At 41.6% G+C, this 25,822-nt stretch overlaps 1 protein-coding gene across 1 annotated transcript in view; it reads right to left on the bottom strand.

Moving 5' to 3' along the window:
* The window catches only part of LOC117252884 (serine/threonine-protein kinase N2-like), a 30,027-nt gene extending 4,342 nt beyond the window's left edge, over window positions 1-25,685 (bottom strand). Inside the window, exons 1-13 of the mRNA XM_033620131.2 lie at window positions 25,373-25,685; window positions 24,942-25,098; window positions 20,782-20,933; window positions 19,069-19,282; window positions 18,165-18,293; window positions 12,179-12,288; window positions 4,056-4,199; window positions 2,967-3,042; window positions 2,696-2,888; window positions 2,158-2,293; window positions 1,374-1,426; window positions 1,237-1,294; window positions 1,066-1,157 (exon numbers count right to left, since the gene is read on the bottom strand). Of these exons, the coding sequence (XP_033476022.1) occupies window positions 1,066-1,157; window positions 1,237-1,294; window positions 1,374-1,426; window positions 2,158-2,293; window positions 2,696-2,888; window positions 2,967-3,042; window positions 4,056-4,199; window positions 12,179-12,288; window positions 18,165-18,293; window positions 19,069-19,282; window positions 20,782-20,933; window positions 24,942-25,092 (1,508 nt within the window). The 5' untranslated portion in view covers window positions 25,093-25,098; window positions 25,373-25,685. The remainder of the gene's footprint in view (window positions 1-1,065; window positions 1,158-1,236; window positions 1,295-1,373; window positions 1,427-2,157; window positions 2,294-2,695; window positions 2,889-2,966; window positions 3,043-4,055; window positions 4,200-12,178; window positions 12,289-18,164; window positions 18,294-19,068; window positions 19,283-20,781; window positions 20,934-24,941; window positions 25,099-25,372) is intronic.
* Between the last annotated feature and the right edge of the window lie 137 nt (window positions 25,686-25,822).

Raw genomic sequence — 25,822 nt, 5'->3', positions numbered from 1 at the left:
AGGACAATAAAGGACTTGAAATTTCCTAGACCTGAAAAACAAATTACCATCTGTGGAACTTTTTCAGTTTTAGCTCAGTGCTATAGTATGGCCTTGGGTCTACAAGTAAATTGGTACAAATTCTGTTAACGTGAAAAAATAAAAGTAGAAACAAACAAGTAAGAAGAGACAAAAGAAAGAGGCTCTTGAACCAGAACACTCTTTGTTTCACCTCGTCTTCTTTTAACTTAAAACTCATTGAGATGACTGCAGCAGGCGTTTCATTTGTCCTTAATTTGGTACATTTTTAATGAAGAATCCAATGAAGGTTCTTTGTACTGTTAAATAGGCTTTAATTAAGTCAAATCTGTTGCTTCATTAACAGAAGCAATGAAACAAACCCTTCCTCAAGGCGGATCGTTGGTGTTTCATTTAGTTAATCTGAAGTACAAGTACAGCTTTGTAGAGAAAACTGCCAAAGTCTGTTACTTTTAGTTATTTTCAAGGGTCCATTTGCTCAAATTATAGAGGACTAATCTTCTATTTACCTCGTCTGGTGCAGATTTGGTATAATGTGCATAGGTTTTGGTACATATATTGGTGTCTGGTGGTGAAATAAATTTGTGGATTTGTGGATATTCACACATATTGGCAGAAAAATGATGGCATTGTGCATTTCTGCAAACCACGGATTTGTTACAGTCGCATGTTATTATTTAGCAGAAACGTGTGATTAGGTTTAGACACAAAAAACACTTGGTTATGGTTTGGAATAGATCGTGTATTGGCTTAAAATACCCGGTTTATGGGGCACAATCCCTGCTGGAAAAGCAGTGGTGTCTCAACTGCTTTTAACGGCTCTATCCCTTTTTGAAAAACAGCAACAGTGTCACAGCTCAAGTTTCTTAGGTTATGTTTTTTTTCCATTCACTCGTGCTGTTTCCTGTTTTACTTTGAAACTCATATCTCCTCTCGTCTCAGATCACTTCACTTGCAGGTGTGGCTTGTTGCTGTGATTTGGATAAACTTTAAAGCTTTCCCTTCACACACACACACACACACACACACACACACACACACACACACCTGTCCACTTCATCTCGAGTCACAATGTCTCTTTTCTTCAAGGCTTTGATGGCGTACAGTCTTCCTGTCTTCTTAAACTCTGCCAGCAGGACCTGAAACAGAAAACATTCACTGAGGAGATGTTTTTAATCGAGCACGATGAATTTAAGAGAAAAACTTTTAAAATATTACCTTCCCAAAGTGTCCTCTGCCCAGAACTGACATGTATTTAAAATCGTCCATTTGCATCCTTGTGGAAAAAAGACAAAAATATTAAATGAAGGCGATGCTTCATTCTGAGTGTGTAAAGAAAGTGTATGTGTGCATACTTTAGAGCAGATACAGGCTGGTCTTCACTTCCTTCTGTGTTGTTTATGGACGACTGCGAACAGAGACAAAGTTTGGAACATTTAACCATTCAGTCACAAATCACATCCCAAAATCAATATGTCTCGAAATGTTTCCCATCTTTATCCAACACACTGCATGTATTACTGTCATTATAGAAGACAGCATTGCCTGACTCTCTTGTTTTGAAAGAGTTTCTTAAACTAATAGAAACATTCAAGTTTCTGAACCCACAGGAGACGCTGTAAAACTCCATTAAAGGTCCAGTGTGTAGGATTTAGGGGGATTTATTGACAGAAATGGAATATAACATAACAAGTATGTTTTCTTTAGTGTATAATCACCTGGAAATAAGAACTGCTGTGTCTTTTTAAACACTGAAGGAATTCTAACCAGGAGAAGTTTCAGCTGGTTGCAATCTGCAAACCTCATCACTAGACGCTACTAAATCCCCCTAAATCTTACACACTGCTCCTGTAAAAGCTAAAGATCACCTGATAAATGGAGCACCAGCAACATGTCATTCATGTAATCTGGTGGATAACAATGAAATACTACAACTGAAGGAGAATAATTTGATTATTTAATACTGTAACAGAATAAAATATAGAGCAAATGTATGTTTGTGTGTTTTTTAACCATGCTAGCTGTGCTGTAGTGTGGTTTTAGACTTGTCATTACACAGTGAATAACATTGGAGAATTTAGACTTAAATGTAAAAATAAAAATGTGTATTTTCTGGCAGGTTTATCAACAATCATTTACCAGTGCTTCTTGAGATGCAGTCAGAGATGATGTTTTGTGTGCCGTGGTGATGATGGTGGGAGTGTTGTCTCCCAGGTCGAGGCTGGTGGGAGACGGCTGATCCTCAGTGACGCTGAGTCTGATTTCTGGAGCTTCGCTGCAGATATACAAACACAAAAACAACATTCATACATTTATTAATTTTCCATAACTGCTTATCCTGTTAGGGGTCGCGGGGCTGGAGCCTATCCCAGCTGACACTGGGTGAGAGGCAGGGTTCACCCTGGACAGGTCACCACACTATCACAGGGCTGACACATAGAGACAGACAACCATTCACACTCACATTCAGTTTAGAGTCACTAATTAACCTGCATGTCTTTGGACTGTGGGAGGAAGCTGGAGTAAAATTAAACCCCAAAAACCAAACTGTAAACAATCATACTGTTGCAGATGGTGCTACAATACAAGTTGGAAGTCAGTGCAGTTTTCACACAGGTATAAACTCTCCTATCTAACTCTATGTCAAGTCAGATACTGATGCTTTGATTGTTCTGACCTTGGCAGTGGAGAGGTGGTTTGAGGCTCCTTCTCGGTGGGACGCGACGTGTTGTTGGCCACCAGGTCAGGGGTCGTGGAGAGAGTTGAGCTGAATGTGGTGAATGAGCTGTAGCGAGGGAGGATGCTCATCATCAGGTGACCCCACGTGGCAAAGTTCATGTTCATCTGAGCCGCCCGGAGGAAGTTCTTCCCTGAAGAAGAATAAAATGCTTCACTTACACTGCAGACACACAAATAAAGCGTTGATCCTTCAGGGTGATCGTCTGTACCTCGCTCTTTAGTAAAGATACATCGCTGACGTCTCAGTTTCGGCTGCCGCTCAACAACAGTGTCGATGAACTGAAGCTGTAGAACCCACAACAAGAGACATCTTTTAGATGCTGGCTTGTGTTTACGCCTTGATTAAGAGCTCCTGAACATTTTCTATTTAAAATATTTAATATGTGTGGTTATTTTCCTGACAGTCTTTGTATAAAGTAAGGACAATGAGGTGTTGTAAATAGTATTTTTGAATAAAAAGACAACTGAAAAGTTTCGTATATATGGTATCTATGTTCATATACACTCATTAGCCACTTTATGAGTACACCTGTTCAACTGCTCTTAACACAAATAGCTAATCAGTCAATCACGTGGCAGCAACTCATTAACATTTAGTCATGTAGACATGGTGAAGACAACCTGCTGAAGTTCAAACTGAGCATCAGAATGATGAAGAAAGGTGATTTGAGTGACTTTGAACGTGGCATGGTTGTTGGTGCCAGACGGGTTGCTGAGCGTGTCCATCCCTTTATGACCACAGTGTACCCATCTTCTGATGGCTACTTCCAGCAGGATAACGCACCATGTCACAAAGCTCACATTATCTCAAACATGACAATGAGTTCACTGTACTCCAATGGCCTCCACAGTCACCAGATCTCAGTCCAATAGAGCACCTTTGGGATGTGCTGAATCGGGAGATTCTCATCATGGATGTGCAGCCGACAAATCTGCAGCAGCTGTGTGATGTCATCATGTCAATATGGACCAAAATCTCTGAGGAATGTTTCCAGCACCTTGTTGAATCTGTGACACCAAAAAGGGGGTCTAACCTGGTACTAGCAAGGTGTACCTAATAAAGTGGCAGGTGAGTGTATGTAAGGAAACAACCTGATAATAAATACACCAGTAATATGATAGTTTCTGGTCAATATGCCAACTAGATGTTAAGTAATAATTCCCTCCCCAGACTGTTAGTACCTAGAATTTATAATAAATACATTTTCTATTTCTGTACTAAAAAAACACATATTCATCAGATTTATTCCTCCCATTAAATTAGATACCACCACACACGTACAGGTCACTGTGTGTACCTTGGCGTAGAGGCAGCCCTGCGGCTCCAGACTGAACTCCTGGTCGTGGCTCGGGTTGTCCATCATCTCCTCTAGTCGCAGGAACTTGACGGCACACATTGCCCTCCGGTTCCGCCAGAAGACACAGACCTCCAGCTCCCGAGACTATCAGACAGAACATGAACACAATCACAACAAATACAATCAATGAACATACTCATACTCAACTTAATTTTGTTTGATATGTGATATGTGAATGTGATTTTTTTCCAATATTTGTATTGTTCTGTAGGTTTCTAAATTTTAACCCAATTAAGAAAAACAAACACAAAAGCTTTTAAATCAGACGGAATAATGTAGCCTTATCTGAAACTGGATCATCTGGTTTCTTCCTCTGATTTTAAAGTTTTAATTGAGTTTAAATTGAGTGAATCTCCAAGCTCACACGTACTTCTGTCTGTTATCTTTAATTAAAAGAAACAAATCACCTCTAAGCTTTTGTTCTGCAGCACTGAACATGTTTAAGTTTGTCCCTTCCTGCACATCTCTGTGTGATAAATGAATGTGTCTGTGATGAATGAATATCTGCAGGTATTAGGGCGACACCTGCCGGTCACAGACACAACTACAGCAATAATAAACCAGTGCACATTAAACAGCAGTAGCACAGTGTAAACCCTGACAATAAGCATTCAGAGTGATACTTTAGTGGAAATATCCCCAGGTAAGTGCACTTGAGTATCACAGGTAGGAGGTAGGAGTGTAGATTCCGCAAAATGGCCTTTTCAGAGTGTTATATTCTGTGTTTAAATAGGATTTTAATGTTGTAGATATTTTGAAATACTGAATTCTGCCTCATCATGCTAATTTGCCTCCTTACTTCCCGCACTTGCCATAAGTCCCACCCATGGGAGATGCAAGCAGAGGAAGCAATGAAAAGATGTGAGGACGATGGAGCCAGTGCTGCCAGATGAAAGATCCTTGGTCTCATAGCATCAGTCTATGTTACATATGACCTGCTGCACAGCTCATCCAGTGTCAACAGAATCTCCCAAAAGAACAACTTCAAAACCTTATAGCATCTTCCATAGATAGATAGATAGATAGGAAGATGTCTTATAGGCCTATAAAAGTCTTATGATTTGTAATGATCACTTGCATTATTGTTATCTGCACCACAAAGCTGTGTGAGAATATGTGCACATTGATTGTACTGTAAAAAAAAAAAAACTAAACTGTTGCTTTGTGTGATGCTGCAACACCTTGCATCTAATGATCCTTTATATTCTAAGGTGTTAGATTCATCACACACAAGGTGACGGCGTATTATACTGCTTCACACCATGTAACTGTAGATCCCCATCTATACACGACACTACAATAGGCAATGTGAGAATAAACTGTGTGAATGAAGAATCATGCAGTGGTGTGGCATCACTGAATGCGAAAAATAAATCAGTAACTAAAAAGAAAATGTCGCCGTGACCCTGGGGGAGCGCCATAGTCAGACCACTTGATGTAAAACTCGCTCAAAGCTTCTCCTAAAGCCTCCTCTCCCCTCGGGGTGCATTTAAAGGATTGCAGAATCTGTCATGATGGTGGAGGGGGAACGATGTTTGTGTCACGGGAGGAGAGAGGAGGTGAGGAGGCATAAGTAAGTATAGTGAAAAGGACCCTGGTCCGTCCCTTCAGTCACCTCTCACTTCATCTCTGCCAGTGGTGCCCAGCCCTGCTCTGCCCTGCATGTTTCAGGTCCTGATCAAACCACACCTGATTTAAACGACTGGCTCGCTATCGAGTGCTTATAAGCCTCAAGTGCTTAATAATGAGCAGATCATTTTCACTTCTGACAGTAAATCCACTGACAGGGTGTCCTCATACAACTACTTGGGTATATGAATAGATGACAAGCTTTCATTTACATATTGCTGCTCCTGTTAGGAAGCTTAAAGTGAAGATTGGCTTTTATTTGAGAAATAAATCTTGTTTTACTTTCAGTGCTAAGACAAACTTGTGGAAGCTCCTTTTCTGTCTGTGACTGATTACAGTGACATATTGTATATGATGCATGCAACCTCCACCAGTTTGCGTAGCCTTGATTCAGTGCACCATGCATCTCTACGTTTTATTACAGATGCAAAGTCACTTACTCATCACTGCTTTCTTTATGATTTGGTGGGTTGAACACCACTGACCACTCACAGACAGCACTGGTATATTTTTATCTATAAAGCAATATTGGGCAAACTTCCGGCCGACCTCTGCACCCTGCTCTGTGACCAGCTACGCTCCTCCAGGTGCTTGCTTTTTAATGAACCCTGGGTTTTAACAGATGTGGGGAAAACTGCATTCTCCTACTCTGCATCATGGACATGGAACGATCTTTAAAAAGATCTAAAAACTTAGAAACACTTATATCCATTGATGAATTTAAAGGGATAGTGCACCCAAAAATGAAAATTCAGCCATTATCTACTCACCCATATGCTGATGGAGGCCCTGGTGAAGTTTTAGAGTCCTCACATCCCTTGCGGAGATCGGCGGGGGGAGCGGCTAGCACACCTAATGGCAGACGGCGCCCCAGACTAACGTCCAAGAACACAAAATTGAATCCACAAAACATCTCCATACTGCTCATCCGTAGTGATCCAAGTGTGCTGCAGCCCCGACATAAAAAGTTGTTTGGAAAAACATCATATGAACTCTGTTTTTAGCCTCACTGTAGCCTGTAGCTCTGACTGCTTCTCTGTGCTCCGTGTTCACGTGTGTACGCTTGTGCGAGACCAGCGAAAGCATGAGCTTTGCTTACTGGTGTTTACATCACGTGACACGTGCACCGCAGGGAGAGACAACAGTAACCACAGAGCTAAAAGATAACTTGCACTACGGTCTTTTAGCAAAGGACAGCCCAACATGTCTGAAGACTTTGAAATTGAGGAGGAACAGCATTTCTTTGTTGAGCCGTATTTGTTTGAGCCCGAGTATACGCACAGAACTCAGGCTACTGGACGAAGCAGCTGCCGGAGTCGAGCACTGGAAACCTGGTGGTGTAGTTGTTTCAAATGCAAAGCAGTGCCAACGGATGAGGAAAGTCTTTGCTGCTCAGACTGGGAATTGGCGATGCCTGCACTTGAGAATCTGGACATCAGTACTGATGAGAGCTCTTCAGAGACCGTGCATCATCGACCACCCTGAGTTTCCAACACTGCTGACCCGTGGTGTTTTTTACTTCCCCAAGATCAAGTGGAAGAAAAGGCAGAGGCCCACAGGACCAGATGGCAGGCTTTCAGAGGAGTAAGTCATTCATTTCTACCTTAGTTCAGGCGGACAATGGAGTTGGTCTCGGATATATGGTTACTGTTGTCTCTCCCTGCGGTGCACGTGTCACGTAATGTAAACACGGGTAAGCAAAGCCCATGCTTTCACTCTCATGTGTGCGCGGTTGCGCGACCACATGAGAAGCAGTCAGAGCTACAGGCTACAGTGAGGCTAAAAACAGAGTTCATATGATGTTTTTCCAAACAACTTTTTATGTCTGGGCTTCAGGACAATTGGATCACTACGGATGAGCAGTATGGAGATATTTTGTGGTTTCAATTTTGTGTTCTTGGACGTTAGTCTGTGGCGCTGTCAGCCATTAGGTGTGCTAGCCGCTGCCCCCGCTGATCTCCGCAAGGGATGTGAGGACTCTAAAACTTCACCAGGGCCTCCCTCGGCGAGTAGATAATGGCTGAATTTTCATTTTTGGGTGCACTATCCCTTTAAGGGCATCATAGAGAATGCGGTGACAGAGACGTGCTTGTTTTTCCTGAGAGACCACTGTGTTTGAATCGGGGATTTTTGTATTATATGTTGTATTTGTGCATTTTAATGTGTTTTGATTGACTGCTACCTCGGCCAGGTGTCTCTTGTAAAAGAGATTTTCAATCTCAATGGGACCTCCTGGTTAAATAAAGGTTAAATAAATAAACAAAATAAATCATTGTTAATTAGAAGAGTAGGTAGAGACCTAAAACATGCAGGGCAGTAGCTCTCCAGGAGCAGGACCGGGCACCGCTGATCTATACCCATGCATTTGCAACTCCGTTCCCTCCAGTCTCGGTCAACTGACAGCCTCCTCACCTGTTCCCATTTCCCCTAATCAGCACAGTTGTACATATTCAGGTTCATTTTCATGAGTAATCTGCCAATTTGTCAAGTTGCAATGTTGCTCTCTTGCTTTGTGTTACCGCTTTAAAGCTTCTGTACATCTCTATATACCCTCGCTTTAACAATAAAACATTGAACTACACCACTCTGCCTTCACCGTCTGTGTTTGGATCAAATCCTGCATTATCTCAGTAGTGACAGTTTTGAAAGTAAAAATATTTATCTGCAAAGTAACTCGTAGCTGCAGGTGTCAAGTAAATGAGTAACAAAAACAATATTTCCCTCTGAGATGGATTGAGTTGCACAAACTGAAAATAATGAAAGTACCTCAAAATGATTCAGTGAATTAATTTGTTTTTCCACCACTGAAAAAGAAACACCTTCTGGCGTATTTGAGGGCCTGAAAAACTCTCGCTTTCTGAGCAGAAATCTCGTCGTTCAAGCGAGCCCTTCTTCTTCTTCATATGTCGGGTGTCTGTGTATACATCCTGTGTATTCTCTGTCCTGCACGGTGCCCTTGTACCACCTGTAACGTCCTGTGTTTGCTGTATTACATGTGTCAGCACATACAGAGTAACGACAGCCTGTAAGCTGCTGATGCTGGTTGTACCTGTTCCAAAGTCACAGAGACAAAGTTCTGTACATTCATCACACAGGGAGAACATGTTGACTCTGATCTGCAGTATTTCAGTGGCATCTTGTTTCTGTAATTGAACTTATTTCAGGTGGAAACAGGATGACGTGGAGGGAAGTAAACTCAGAGGAAGGAAGGATGGCTCGGACGTGGGTGGTTTGGATCAGAATGAAAAATGACTCACGAATACTGGAAGCTGGCTCACAGTGGAGCTGGTCTGCAGTAAAGGAGGTTTAGAAGATGAAAAAATCTGTGCTTTCTGCATTACAAACCTGACACTATCATCGACATGATCAAAAATACTGACTGTATTTTTGTCATTTAAAAGGTGTTTATTATCTAACAAGCAATATCCCAGATATTAGATGGAGATGAACTGTATTTGAATACTTATATATGGCGTTTATCTAGGTTTATTAAATGTACAAGACACCATAAAACTAAATCAAGCCAGGACCAGAGTCAAGTGTGCATATTTTCAGACAACATTTAAAGGAAAGAAAATCGAGCAAAGCGACGAAATCATCCCACATAATTAGATCGTCACTGCGTAAAACCGAGTTCATGGATAACTCACAAAGGCAGTTACTGTGTCACGCTGAAAAAAATCAAAATAAGTGCTAATCAAACTTTCTTGCCTTCTCTTTCAGGCTTTTGCGACAAAATTGGCAAACTTAAACACATAAAAATTAAGCAATCATTCTAGATTTTGGTCGTCTGTGTTGTTGTATTTTTGCTTTTCTTGTTTTGCTTTGTCGTTATAATTGTTGTTTTTTGTTTTGTTATTGCAGGAATATGATGTACACTCTAAAAAATGATTCATGGGGTTCATCGATAACACTTGAAGTTTTTCAGGATAAGAAAAGGTTACATTTGTTTCATTAACGTGTTTTAGTCAGTTGACGGATTATTTGAAGAAGTTGGTCAAAATTAAAAACATTTTTGACTTTGGGATGGAATTAAAATAAACAAATTAGAATATCTTGAATAAATAATATGATCACTAAATGTCAACACAACTTTAGGATAAATATTGAGGTCAAAGCAAATCTTATTAGTTGTACTAAACTAACTGAGTTTGTAAGATTATAAAAGAGTATTTACTTTATAAAGTCAGTGTTGGAACTACTGAAGAAGATGCATGTAAATTTTTATCTTAATTTCTTTAAGCTAAACCAGTGGATTCTTTAACCCCGTTTCCACCAAATACTTTCGGTATGGTACCTTTGGAACCAACAGTAACCCTTCAGACATGGTACCTAAATGTGGGCGGGGTTGTTGTCACTCACTGCTCCATCCAGCACTCGCTGTATTTCCTCGTCAGCGGTGACACAAGCCATGTTTCCATCAGCCTGTTTAGATGTGCATCTAGAAGTATTGCATCGGAAAATTATGATGGAAACGCCAAAATTTGAATTAAAATCCCCTGATTCGCACAAACTAAAATACGCTCGCTTTAGCCGGGTTTTGGTTGATTTGAAAAAATGTTGATTCGCAAAATGGGGGATGGAAACAGTTATGTTCGAATTAAGCCTGACGTAGCGCACCTCTCTCCATGGTGATATCCACACTCGGGTCGGGAAGGCGGTAATGCATTTACAAGCTGGTTGCCAACCACCAGAAAACGTAGAAGAAGAAGAATGGATTCGTATTTCTTTTAATGGGCATTTCCCAATGATTCAAATCACTTTTGGATGGAAACATAGCTACAGATGGAAGTCTGCACCTGGTTTATCGTCCACAGAACGAGGCTGCACACCCACATTTTCAGAACAAAATAGAACAGGCTGCAGTGAGAGTCTCTCTCCATGGGATATTTAAAAATAGCAGCTTTGTGCATTTAGTCCTTCTCAGGCAAGCTCAGGGGTTTAGTGTTGCTGTAGCCTGACGCTACTCGACCCTTACCTTCGAGTGAGGATTAGCATATATGCAGTCCACATAAAACGGCCGAAATTAATACATATAAACACTTGAAGATCCACTCATTACTAAAAGTGTGTGTCATATAAAAACTAAAGTGATGGTCAAAGTTGTCACAGTGAAATTTAAGGTGTGCTGATGGATTCACGTCATCAACTCATGCATTGAGTAACATTACAAGTTAACGTTCCACCTTAAAAGTCGCCGGCAGTCGGCCCAGTGAATGAAGTTATTTTTTCTCAGACTCCAGCTGCTGTGAGAGGCAGCAAAACATCCTTTCATTTTATAGTTACAGTTTACTAATAAAACTCTCCACAGTATGAACAGTGGTTACATGAGCCTCAAAACCAGACACAACTCAGCCCTGAGCAGAGTGACCGTCCTCTAGTGTAGATTAAAAGGATGATTAAATACATATAAAGACAAAAAGAAATCCCACATATTGGTTTTAGGAGCAGCTCAGATTTTCTGGTACCATAAAGTGGGCTCACTTTTAATAGAGTTACTACAGGTAATGACTGCACTCACTTGCATGTGATTGACTTGTAATAAAGAACTCTATTTGTGCTCATGGTTCGAGTGGAAATACACAGGTTTTTGTTGCTTGAATTCTTCCTTATAAAGTAAATATCCATTGCACAATATAGTAACTATTGAATAATGACAGTCAACATTCAGATTGGTTCCTCATAAGCCTCACTTTCACTGTGTACTTCTGTCTGTCAGTGGGTTCGATCTTCCAGGAAAATAAAGCCTCCATTACCGGCACAAAGGACGTGAATCACCCATTGTGCAACCTAAACAGGAAGAGGTTAGTCCTTTCGATTTCCCCAGTAGCTATCAGTAGCTATTCCCAGTTATCAAAGAGTATCAGTTAAGTTTTTGCAGTTACTATCCTCAGCAGCAGAAATGGCAAACGGTGAAACAACTGAAATAACTGTTGGAAACAAAAATGCAGTGTTTCCTGTGCTGTTGGCAGTTTAGCACTGTAAGGAAAAGGAACTTAAGTGTATTGGGTTTGTGATACAAGCCGCTGGATAAGCTTTTATCCTGGTTTTGAGACGGATACATAAAGAGAGATACATAAAGGCTGGTCAGTGAAACTAAAGATAAAATGAGTAATAACATAATCTAAACTTGAAAGGTCCAATGAAGCCAACTCCAGTGTGATCTTGTTCACTGTGAAAACTGTGCTTCACTGCAGAACTTGGGTAAATGTACTTAGTTACATTCCACCACTTCAAGTAGGTCTGTGTGCACGGCGGCAACATGACAAGATCAGTCTTTTCAATTCAAAGCCCACACACATCCCATCTCCTACTGACGCTTCTCCTCCAGATGTTGGCGCCACTCCCTTCTCTTCTCTTTACCTCAGCACACAGTCCTCCGTCCTCCTCCACAGCAGCAGAGGGGTCTCTCTCACATTAGTTACTGGACTTACCCTCTCCAGCTGGATGCAGAACGTCTGATCCCAGTTCAGCCTGCTGACAGCTGCACAGCGTGTCTGGCCGACCACTCTGGTGTCCAGCCTGAGCACCGCGCTGATCTCCGCTGAGGGGCAGACAGAAACAACACGTCACTGGAAACAAAAATTCACCACCAGCTCGATCCTAACATCTATCAGGATCTGTCGTGTACAACATCCCCCTGCTCACTCAGTCAGTGTGTTTACAGAAAGTGTTTCCAGGCAACTGTCTGATTGTCTGATCCGTCAGCTGAAGGTCAAAACTGCTGCCTGTGTTTTTGTTTTTCCCACTTCCACAGGCTTCTGCACTTCTATGAAGCTTTGTAGTCATTGCTACTCTCCACCTGTCTGCAAGATGCCCTCTGAGTTTTACATCCTCCTGCTCACCTGTGTCTAATTCTCCAGACACTATGTCAGTATATCTAACATCCCTCTTTTTCCATTCAGCTGAAGATAGTAAATGTTGCTTTGTACCTTTTCTTTCTAGCCTCTCAAACCTGCCTGCATCTTTTATCTGACCTGTTCCTGCTCACCTGTGGATTCTCACCTACGTCTGTTTGGACTGCTGCCTTTGCCTGAAACCTATTCTCATAACTTAACCATTAAATCAGTGAACAGTTCCTGTCTGTCTGGTTTACTGCATTTGGGTCCTTTTCCTTGCTGCCTTACACACACAACCCATGACACTGAAGTTCAAACGGAGCATCAGAATGATGAAGAAAGGTGATTTAAGTGACTTTGATCGTGGCATGGTTGTTGGTGCCAGACGGGCTGGTCTGAGTATTTACTGGGATTTTCAGCACAACCATCTCTAGGGTTTACAGAGGATGGTCCCAAAAAGAGAAAATATCCAGTGAGCCAAAATGCCTTGTTGATGCCAGAGGTCAGAGGAGAATGGCCAGACTGGTTCAAGATGATAGAAAGGCAACAGGAAGTCAGATAAGCACTGGTTCCAACCAAGGTGTGCAGAAGAGCATCTCTGAAGCAACAACACCTTGTCCAACCTTGAAGCAGATGGGCTACAGCAGCAGAAGACCACACCAGGTGCCACTCCTGTCAGCTAACAACAGGAAACTGAGGCTACAATTCACACGGGTTTTCTCACCAAAACTGGACAATAGAAGGTTGGAAAAACCACACTCAGATGGAAGCATGGATCCATCCTGCCTTGTATCAACGCTTCAGGCTGCTGCTGGTGGTGTAATGGTGTGGGGGAGATTTTCTTAGTACCAACTGAGCATGGTTTAAACACCACAGTCTACCTGAGTATTGTTGCTGACCATGTCCATCCCTTTATGACCACAGTGTACCCATCTTCTGATGGCTACTTCCAGCAGGATAACGCACCATGTCACAAAACTCAAATCATCTCAAACATGACAATGAGTTCACTGTACTCCAATGGCCTCCACAGTCACCAGATCTCAGTCCAATAGAGCTCCATAGAATCTGTGACACCAAGAATTAAGGCAGTTCTGAAGGCAGAAGGGGGTCCAACCAGGTATCTCATGTGTGCAATAAAAGATCTGAGAATGTTCAAAGATGCAAAATGGTGTTTCTGTGTTGATAAAGTCTTGTGGGAGTATGGACGGGTAATTTAAATGAACTTAAAGCTGCATTTGGCAGCTTCATTTAGCTTTTCTGGGGGCAGAAAAACTCCACAACAAGTAGACAGACTGACATATCATCTCATGAACATGTTAGTTATAGCAACTTCCACCTACTTCTGCATCTAGCAGACACACAGCAACATTATCATCCTGTCAAAAGTCATGTGCACCAAGAGTCACTTTCTTTTAGCTCTGTTTTTGGTCTCCACCAGCTCCTGAGGGAAATACCTGTCTCTGTTTACCTGCTAAATGCTCAATATGTTCACCAGCTCATCTCCAACTCTGGAAACAGAGCTGATGAGAGCAAACTGATTGTCAATACTACAACTTTGTTTTTTACTGTTTACCTATTTATCATATCCAGCTGATGCTTCTACTTTCTCTGCTGCTGTTACAGTGCAAATTTCCCCACTGTGGGACTAATAAAGGATGAAGGATTATCTTAAGAGCAGCAGCTAAATATAAAATTAGTGTGGATCACCACAGCTGGAACCAAACCTGAAACATTAATCCTTTTAATGGCGTGCTTTTCCCCCTGAGCCACACAGGAAAACTCTACAGTGATTCTCCTGCTTCCAAATCTGCAAACTTATAACGAGTTTATACTTGTTTGTTGTTTGTCTTTTCTGTTCAGTTTTATGAAACCAGCGAGTAAATGTCATGCCATTTAGCAAATGGCTTTTTGAGATGACTTCAAACATCCGTGACAGAGGATGTAACGTCATAAAATGCAGTAAGCATGCTGATATTAGATTAACCTTCACACAAGTATTCATACTTCACAACAAACATGGTTCAGTTTTAGAAAGGCGCGCTCAATATCTGCAACAAGTGTAAATCAATGTTGATAAAACAACAAAAATAGCTCTGTACAACTGAGCAATGTCCGTTCATCAAGACCGTAAGATTAGCGACGGGCAACAATGAACGAATCAGTCTTTTTGAAGGACTCTTTTTAGTGTACAGTATGTACCGAGTCAGCCTGTGGAACATCTGAATGCTCATGAATCTTTAACGTGTTGCAATGTAGTGCATAGGGTTGCAACGGTGTGTCACAGTACGATAACTGTCTCAGAACATATCACAGTATCACGTTATTACAGAATTCATCTTATTATCAGTCAGAACGACCCTTAAAGGGAAATTTCGGTTTATTTCAACCCGTCTCCTATCGTCCTAAATTTGTTTCAAGTGACTAGTGACATAGAAATAATAGTTAGCATGTTAGCCGTTAGCCTAGACACAGCCGGGGCGCATAGTAGCGTCAGACCTGTTGAAACTTAATTAAACGGGCATCCTTCCAAGTGCAAAGTTAGTCCACTAAACAAGCTTTTTCTCCACAAAGACCACCTCATATCGTTAGGATAAATGTCAGAGAACATATAGAAAACGACATGTAAACGTGTTGTCTTACCTTACCGGTGTGGTGCCATGTTTGTTTACCATTTAGCTAAGGCTGCAACCGGTCCCATTCCTTGCAACAGAGGCATTCCTCTTCTGTGGGCACTGGGGCACAGCATTCACAGGTACACCACCAATCTCCAGAGCTACGCAGCCTTGCAGCGGCCATTCCTCCTCTCTCGTCCTCTACCTGTTGCGCCTCTCTCTCTCTCCTCCTCCGTTCTTCAATTTCACAAAGCTCTTCATCAGTGTATTCTGGCTCAAATAAATAAGGGCGGCCATCAAACTCTGCAAAATCAAATTCCTCCTCCACGAAGTCGAAGTCTGGCAAAAAGTCAGCCATTATTCTATAAATCTTTCATAAAATAAATGAATGAACTTTTCAGGCTACTGTCCGGTTTTGCCTTCCAGCTGTTGCTGCTTGTTCTCGCGAGATTTCAGGCACGGTATGAGATTGCTGCTTGTTCTCGCGATATTTCGGCCGCACTTTGGGAAGCAGAGGTAAACAGTAAACACACGGTTAGGTAAGACAACAACTCTGAAGACCACCTAAATGTGGAATGTTAGTATATAGGCTTTCCACATCGAGAGGCGATGGCCGCCCTTATTTATTTGAGCCAGAATACACTGACGAAGAGCTTCGTGAAATTGAAGAACGGAGGAGGAGAGAGAGAGAGGCACAACAGGTAATGTTAGAAGACGACAGAGGAGGAATGGCTGCTGGAAGGATTTAGCTCTGGAGATTGGTGGTGTAACGTTACCTGTGAATACTGCACCCCAATGCCCACAGAAGAGGAATACCTCTGTTGCAAGGAATGGGTTGCAGCCTTAGCTAAATGGTAAACAACAAACATGGCACCACACCGGTAAGGTAAGACAACACGTTTACATGTCGTTTTCTATATGTTCTCTGACATTTATCCTAACGATATGAGGCGGTCTTTGTGGAGAAAAAGCTTGTTTAGTGGACTAACTTTGCACTGGAAAGGATGCCCGATCACTTACGTTTTAACAGGTCTGACGCTACTATGCGCCCCGGCTGTATCTAGGCTAACGGCTAACATGCTAACTATTATTTCTATGTCACTAGTGACTTGAAAAAAATTTAGGACGATAGGAGACAGGTTGATATAAACCGAAATCTCCCTTTAAAGGAAAGAGAACAGAAGAGTTATTGTTGGTTAAACAAACATTTTATAAGTAGAACTGAAACTTGAAACCATTTTTTAAAAATGGAAGTAAAAAAATCTCTCCTTTAAAAATAACTAAAATAAAGGTGAGATTCAACATCCAGTTGCATTTTTTTTCAATGTCGTAGATAAGCAAACGTACACAGTTTGTTTTATTGTTAGATGGTGTGAGTTGCTACAATACAGAGAGAAATATATTTCAGTATAATGTTGACGAGGTTGTTAAATATGTGAGGTCACTTTGTTCCTGTATACTTTGACCTCTGCAAATGTTTATATTGGTCCTGTGCGGCTACCGTACATACGTGAAAAACAGGAAGTGAAGCCTTTACTGTGAATTGTTCAGTTTTACAATACGGTTGTTTTACCGTGTTCGTTTGTTAGCGTTGCTGCCGAGGCGACTCAACGGGTAAAGCAGTCTCCTGTCGTTATTAAGATTGAATTAAGGCAAAGACGAAAACAATGCAGCTTAAAAATAGCCACTACACATGGTATGATAACCGTCAACTTTTATGTCAAGGTATACCTTCAAACTGGTATATTGCTGCAACCCTAGTAGTGCAGCAAAAGCACTAAATGAATGAGCCTGGACCAGAGGTGCCTTCACATGCTGCACACATGGTGATTCTGTAAGTTGAAATGTGGAAACTACATCGATGTAACAAAGACGATATGTTGTATTTTATTGTTCTGAGTGCTCGAGAGCAAAGAACATGGATCAGGTGAGGCATGTAATATGATCGGGGAATAACTTTTCAGATCATTCCAACACTTGATTGCAACACAATGCTGCAGAGGTAACTGGGACATCTGCTACTTGCCCCTCAAAGAACGAAAGGTTTAGGGTCTGGCCATGAGTAATGAAAATGGCCCAACTTGAGGGGCGGCACCAAGCATGCATTTGTAAATATCACTGCATGTAATTGGATAACACTACGACCAATCAGAACAATACACGGGGTGACGTATACGCTTAGCTACCAGTGGAGCTAACTGGTAGATTATCCGGTTGGCAAAACAGTAAAAACGTCCTTCTTGCAAAGGAAAGACTCGAGCGCCGTCTTCTGTTCCTCTTTTAGAGAAAAAGCCAAGTCTAACTCGTTCATTGTAGCGGCCAAAGCCGTTTCAAACAACTGGTGTTCATCCGTAGCCATCTTGCAATGTTTACTGACTGATTCCGGACGTCGTCGTCGCAGCGCTGTCGTCATCTGTTTAGCTCGCCTCTGGCCCGCCTTTATCAGATACACCGATGTGATTGGTGCAGCTCGGCTCCAACAGCATGGGTAATGAGCATCATTACTGACTGCCAGAGTGACTCGCTGAGCAAATTCAAATTGTGCTCTCGCGAGAACTCTGGATTTCCAGGGTACCAATTTAAGGGAAAAGGGCTAAATTTAAAATATTCATTTATTTATTGTTATTAAATTATTATAACAATTTATAGTATTGCAGGCTTGCCTGTAGACAAATTTCACATTTTTTCTTGTAGCAAGTAATTGCGGTCAGTTGGAAATGTACCAATTACCAAATACCAAATTCCACTGTTCTTTTCAGAACATAGTTACTCAGAAATTATAAACCTGTAAAATTAAGCGTTGCTTTTTTCTCTTTCTTTTGTATGTTTCTGTATTATTATTTATATTGCTCTCCTACTGCGTTTTCGGTAGGAAACACAGCTGAGAAAAAAAGCTAAACTCTCTGCAAATCAGTAAAATGTAAAAACAAAACTAAATGTTTTAAAAATCCAAAATGTCCACTCACCAGCGTTTCCGTCTGTCTTGTGAGCAGCAGCTGAGCCGTCCTCAGTTGCACTCAGATGATTTTCCTGCTCTTGGTTTATTCGAGGTGTCAATAAATTCTCACATCCAAGAAGTCTGACTTCAAGTTTGCCTGAAAAAATTATAAATAAATTTGACTCTCAGTTTACAAGAACACACTAGATTAAATGCGTGTTGCTATCAGTTACAAAAGTAACTACACACAAACTCTGTTGTTACTAAATAATGTGTTTCCAGTATCTGGTAATGAATCTCAGTTTAAGCTGTTGACCAAAATGAACTCAGCGTTTCAAAATAAAACCTTTCATTTGTCAGCATGAATAAATCTCTGTGACTGGAGCCTCTAATCAGTGCTGTCTGGAGCTCTCACATCCTAATTTTCTTCATTTCACTGTAGTGCTAACAGCTGTGGAGCAGAAAATCACCCCGAGTGTTTTCACCGCTCTGAGACCTCGCTCTCATTATTCGCTGCCAACAGAGCAACTCCAGGATTTGTCTCCTCGTTACATCATCAAAGGCCTTTTTTTTTTGCCTTGTGCAGCTACAGAGAGACTGGCTTACAACTGAACCGTCCAGAACCAACAGATTACATGTCCTGATTATCCCCTGCCAGAGGTCAGCCGTATGGTAAATCGTGTTCAAACACTGGCCGTCCATGATACGACTGAGGATGGCTGCTTGTTTAAATCAAAAATACAGGAAAAATTCAACTTGGAGTCGTTTTCTTAGGAAGAAATGTGGTTTTAAAAAATCAATAACCTACGAATCAGGCTGCAAATGAGAGAAAATACTTGACTTGTGAACCTGACAAACCTCAAACTGCCTGAAAATGAATCATGCAGAGAAATCTATTTATATGCACGTTAAATATTTGCAATGCTTCGCACCAGTCAAGGAGGCAGGTCTGATAGAGAAGATGGACGGGGAGGTGGACAGTGGACATCCAGGTCTGGACTGGTGGGGGGACAAGGATCCCTCTGAAGGGTCGATCCCCGCTTCAGGCTCTTGTAGAGGCTCCTGGCTCTTTTCCTTCATGCATTTCTCCAGAGAAAGCCGCAGAAGATCCAGCTTCTGGGAGGACTCCTGCACTCGGGACTGAGCCTGACGGGAAGACAAACATTGTGTTGTTATGTTTGGTCTTCTTAAACATAGTGCTGTTTGGTATTTTGGGATACGGTTAGAGTTCATGAACATGTTTTCCAGATTTTTGCTGTTATTATAATGTCAGATTTTAGCTCCTTTGAGACGGTGAAGGTGCCAGGATCAAAGGCTCAACATGAAACAGTACTGTCAGGGCACATTTTGTGTCTTAAATCAACCTTTACAGATGCAGGATTATTGGTTGCTGTTTGCAAACACGCTGGCCAGCGAACATGACAGCAAAAGCCGACCCAAGATTCACTCTTGCTTGGCATTTCACCTTGCTATATTTGTGTTTGTCCTGTGCTGACTCTGGTGCTTACAGTCTGGCACTTGGTCGCCTCCTTTAGAAAAAGCCCATGTATGTCCCAAAGAGAAAATAAGAAAACACAGGCAGAGCCTCTGCAGAAAAATCAAACTGCCACACACAGGTTGGGTCATGAGTGATTCATAGGTACTTAAACAAACAGCACTACACTGGTGGAAATGTCTTTAATTTCATTAAAATAAAATGTCCTCAACTACTTAGCTAAATGGACTGCACTTGTATGGCACCCTTCTAGTATTCCGACCACTCAAAGCACTTTCACATTACATGTCACATTCACCCATTCACACACTGGTGGCCGAGGCTATCAACGATGGTGCCACTTGCTACTCAGTACTCATTCACACACTCTCACACACCAATGGAGCAGCCATTGTGAGCAACGTGGGGTTCAGGATCTTGCCCAAGGATGCTTCGACATGCAGACTGGATCTTCCACTTGGTAGACAACCCACTCTGCCTCTGAGCCACAGCTGATCTAAAGGCAGATTCAGAGACTTTTCCACCCAGAGAATAACACTTAAATAAAGAATAGTAGGAAAAAAGAGAAGAAAGAAATGTACTTTTTCTGAGACATCTCCTGAGCCAAACCAAATTTAATTTTCTAAAGGTCTTTTTTTAAGCATTTTAGTTATTTCATTTACTTTACTCTTATTTGTCATTGGCGTGTAAGAATGCATGTATTATTATTTATATTACTGTCATATCTATTTTGGATGTACAGTAGCTATTGTAAAGACTAATACTTTCTTTTTTCTTTTGTTTCTATGAGAGTAGCCCAACTGCTGTAAAAGACTATAAGTTAAGAGAGTAATAAAAACATACTTGAATAAGTTTTCGACAAGAAAACAAGCCGGAATTACAGCATCAGCTCCAATCTGTCCTTTAAACCCAATTTTAGACACCTTTCTCTGTAGCTGGAGATTATTCTGCAGTTAACAGTACAAAGAATCAAGTATTCAGTTACAATAAATGAGCTGTCATAGTCAAAGTTTATACAATTTTCCAAACTTGGTCACAATAATTAACCCTGATTTCACACACCTGACTACACCACTGCCAGCCCATATCTATTTCCCAGCACTCTGGCTCCCCTGAGCTGCCTTAAAATAAAAGTGATTGAGAACCCCACCTCAGCCAGTGCCTTCTGGTCCAGCGATGAGATTCCCTCCAGCTGCTTCACCACATCCTTGGCCAGCACCAACGCGTCTGTCTCTCTCTGCATGTAGTGCTGCAGCTCTGCCAAACGAGCATCCACAGCACTGACGGCGAGCGGAGAGATGCCTGAAAGGAAGAGGAAAGTGGAGGCAGAGAGAGAGAGGAGGAGTATTTCAGCGTGAAGGAATTCACTTCAGAGGAGCGATGCACTCTCATAGATCCTCTTTTCATTCCTGCAATAAATATTTATAACACTGAAGTGATCCCCTTTTCTCCAAAATGTCACGGTGCTCCAAGCAAAGGTCTTAACATTACATTATTTAATGTTCCTGGCATTTAGCTGACACTTATCTGAAATGTATGAAAGCTCTAATAGGTGAAATAAAAACGACTGGGGAGGAAAAGCCTTCACCTGTTGCTAAGTTAATATAAAGAGGCAGGCACTGTAAATGAAGTGAAGCATTTTGCTCTGAAAAAAAAAATCCTTTTTATTTATTCTTGCTGCTCGGGGCTTTGGAAATATCAACTTCTAAATGTCTAGTTTTAAACATTTGATCCATTTCATCATCGCTTCTCCAGCCTGCAGCAACAGTTTACTGTGGGGAATCTGCACCAGTTAACACTCTCCAGACTGTAAACATTATTAAATGGTTTCTGGATGTTGAATATTTGTATGGGATACGGGGAAAACATTAATTTTGCTCCAAATTTCATATGCATATGCTTACAGGGTGTGAAACTTCACAGTAGCGCTGCTAAAAACAGCAATTATTTAACGTCTAATTTGATTATAAATGTGTTACTTTTCCTCCGTAAAGATGAGATCTGTGAACAAATGTATGTGAACCTGTTTACTTTTGGCATCTGTATTTTGAATTTGCAGTGTCCTGTTAACGTGTTTATATTTCAGGCATTGTGTGCACTTGCTTGGTCATGATTTCTGGAAAGAGACCTTGCTGTTGAGTTTTTTAAATGTATTTTATTTTCTAATTTATTTTTGGTGTTTTGAGCACCACAAACTGAGAGATTACATTAAAACTTAAATTATCAAACAATAAATCGGCGGCTCCATGGATGCATTAAAAGACCTGGACACAGCATTGAAGGTGGAACCCCATTCATTTTAATGAAAGTTGCTGAAAGTAAGAGATTTCTCGGGTGATCAGTGCTGCTTCTACGTACATCACTGGGCCCATAGCTAACAGACTTAGAGTCACTGAGCACGGCCAAGTACAGCCGAGCGCAGCTGGGCAGCCAACTTCTGCTGGCTGAACGGCTAACTTCTGGTTTAGTACTGCGCTACCTCGAATGGGGATAAAATTATTTAATCTTGTGGCTCCTCTGGACTTTCCAAATGTACCAGACTGAATGGATCAAATCTTGATATTAAAACAATATATTTAGCGGGGGTTCTGATGCTCAAAAATATTTATCCACTGATTTCTTTTGTCTCTTTCCTAATGTTAATCAATGGGAAAAATAATTTTTGGGCCTGCTGGCATCATGTGACAGACACCAGAAACTGCAGTATCACTGTTTGGCCACTACAAAAATTGGCTTCAAAGCCCAGCACACTTCCTGTTGGCTACGTGGAAACCCTTCAGTAACTCTGAGGACTCCCTCGCGCAGTGGTTCCCAACTGGTCCAGCAGGGTCCAGATTTCTCCTGAGTCACTAGTTCAACGTCCGTACAGTTTAATACACTCAGCGTCATACTTGCATTTGGCCATGTCACCGAGCTAGTTTGCTGTCTCTTTTAAGGAGCCGTCGGTTAACTCTACAGTAAGAAACAGCACTTCAAAATAAAAGCTCTGTGCTGGAAATTTACTGTACTTAAAAATAAAATGTGTTTTTTACAAACTTGACATGTTTGTGAGTCACTTACGGTCCATTCCACTTTTGGACCACGACCCACCAGTTGGGAGCCACTGCCCTAGCGGTTGCGGACCTCCTGTTGAAGACCTTTTAACTGTCTCTTTAAAAACAATCAGCTGATGCATACACAGTGGACAAACTTCCTGTAACAGTAAAGAGGACTTCAATTCCCTGCAGATCACCACATTACAAAGAATCAAAAAAAGGAAATAAGGGGTCAGGGGTCAGGGAAAGGAAACATGAGCCAAGGAAACAAGGGACAGTGCTCATCGTCTCATATTTCATACTCTTTTGAGCCATTAATAATTTTGTAAGTTTCAGAGTTTTTCAGATGGCACACATCTCCAGTTCAGAGTTAAATGTCACATTTACTCTCGGTCTCTAATAATGCTCTCAGAGTGGTTTCACTTTCCGGATTATACAAATAACACCTACAAAGACGACAGTTGGCAGGAAGCACGCTTCAGCGAATATGGGTTTTTGATACCAGCGCTGATATTTCTGTTGGAACTGAAGGTTTGAACAGGCAATATACAGTTACTCAGCATCACTGAACGTGGCCTTTTTAAAACCAGAAAAGAAAACTGTAGTTTTTCCACAGGAAATACCTTTAAAACATAAAAACATAACTGAAACTCAAAATAGTACATTTTTTTGCAGCTTTTTCCAACATGTTTGGAAGGCAGGAAGCTCTGGGACACATTACTGCTTTTAATTGAACTGAATCAAACTATTTTTAAACCACATTATCTGGGGTAGCATCAGAAGAAAAGAAACAAGATTAAAGGTCCAGTGTGTAGGATTCAGGGGACTGTATCTGCAAAAATATAATATAATAAATATGTTTTCTTTAGTGTCTAACCACCTGACGTCTATGTGTACACAGGGAATGGGTCCTCGTCTAAAGAAATCGCTGTGTTGCACCGCCATGTTTCTAGAATAGCCCTGAACAAAAAAAGGAAAACTGGCTCAAGATAGGACCATTTGCATTTTGGCATTGGCCACTGTTGTTAGCAGCCTCTCCATGACGAGCCGCATTGGAAAAATGCTGATTCTTTAACATGAAACTGCCTTATTCAGTGATTTTACCGGTTAAAATCAACAGATCTTTTTGTTTTGAAGAAGAAGAGACTTCTGCAGATGATTGGGCTCCCAGTAAAAACCTCCTGAATGTCTGTATCTTAAGTTATAAAAGAAAAAAGGTGAGCACATACTAACAAACTACAAACAGTACCAGAAAAACCACAGATTATTAAAACTGCTTTATGTAGTGCTTTTACCGGTTTAAATCACCTTGTCTGTTTGTTTTGGAGAGGAAGAGACCTCTGTGGATAATTCAGTTTCCAGTAAAAACCTCTTCAACAATGAACATTGAAGGAAATTTACGTGGGAGTTCATGATTGGTACAAAGGAGAAGTTTCAGCTGGTTGCAATCTGCAATCCTCACCACTAGATGGCACTAAATCCTTTTATTCCCTCACACTGCTTCTTTATCGATACTGGCAATGTTTGCAAAAGCACTCGAGATAGATCAACAATAACAGTGTGAAAATTAGGCCTTACAGCTGTAATTTCACAAAAGTATTCATGCCCATAAATCTGTCTTAACTCTACCAAGCAGCTCTCAACTCTTTTAACTCTCTGACCCCAAAAAACAAACGTCTCTGTAAGATGTGATCCCCATAACAAAAGGAGGACTTTAACCTCTGACAACGAAATGTCATTGTTAAGCGCAATGAGCTATATTTTCCAGCCATGTAACAAAAATAAATAAACAAAACATGATCTGCGGGGAATGATAGAATTGGTTATCACTATCAGTGTCTCAGTGATTTTTTTACCAGTGCAGAGGCTTGTAGTTTCAAGCCTCAGTCCCCATTATAGTTGTAATGGTTCAATTGTTTTGAGAATAAAAGGCCGGATTTTCTTGCAAAAATGGCATTACAGTTGTATCATCCCAATATGTTGTTATCTAATGATTTCACGTTTAACGAGCCAGCTTACTCCTCAAATTTGGAAAATCTGACTGTAACCAGTAAGACATAAATTGTGTCACGTGTGTTGATGTTTGCTGTAAACAGATGTTTCCGTATCTCTTTCGAGCTTGTTTACACACAAGAATAAGATGGAAACATCCCTAATTTTACATAACAAAAGGAATGTCTCTAAAGTAAAACAAATTCTGATAAAGAAACACCCTCCTGACATCCCCAGTGTCATTCTGTGACCCTCTAACGGAGTCATGGCCCAGGACTCTGACCTCCATGAGTGGAGCTGTTGGGGTTTCCGCCACCATTCCCGCCGCTGCCGCCACTGCTGCTGCCAGCCTGGGTGACTTTGATAATCTGCAGTCGGATCAGCTCGATCTTGGAGCGGCTATCCTGCAGCATCTGCTGAGCTGTGGACAACATCTGATCCTGGATAACGACATCACATCAAGAGACAACAAGCCACACTTCATCACCACGCTTTTCTTTTTTTTCCCCTCCCCTCCTGACAGGTCAGCTGGGACGGGACTGAACACAGCCATGATTTATCATAACAAGTGGCACCACATGAGGGAACCACCAGAGACTGCACACGCAACTCATTTCCATGTTGGACAAAAACAAGTGGCAAAGAAGACACAGGACAAGTGAGGATGACATGAACATGTCAGGTGGAAACAGTATGACTTTGCACTTCACTAACCTCGGAGTGATGCTCTTGCTCCTTGCTGAATAAGGACTAATTTGTCATCCTCTGTGGAGGTGGAGGGGAGGTCTTCTCAGGTTGCGCCTCTCCACCTTCACTATCCTTGAAACACAAGTCCCCTGATGTTATGGTGCGTTCACACACACTCTGACTGAGGGCTCCTCTGATGCGGCTCCTACATCTTGAAACCTGGATCACACAGCTTGTCCTGTTTGTGTTTGCCTCCGTGCAGCATCCTCTGCAACATCCCCTTCCCACTGCATCCTCATCCTCCTCTGCTCTGTAACCAAATCTCTCCCTCTCCCTCCCTCTCTCTGTCTCTGTCTCTTTTAGGGGGGTTTCTTTCTGCGGGGGGATGGCGGAGTTCCTCTCTGGTGCCAGCACTGCTGCTACTGCTGCTGCTGCTGCTACTCTGACAGTGCTGATCGCCTGCTCCAGGCTCGGCAT

The sequence above is a fragment of the Epinephelus lanceolatus genome, chromosome 9 (assembly GCF_041903045.1).
Source record: "Epinephelus lanceolatus isolate andai-2023 chromosome 9, ASM4190304v1, whole genome shotgun sequence".
NCBI classification, from domain to species: Eukaryota; Metazoa; Chordata; class Actinopteri; order Perciformes; family Serranidae; genus Epinephelus; species Epinephelus lanceolatus.
This window is presented reverse-complemented; position numbering and strand designations above follow the sequence as displayed.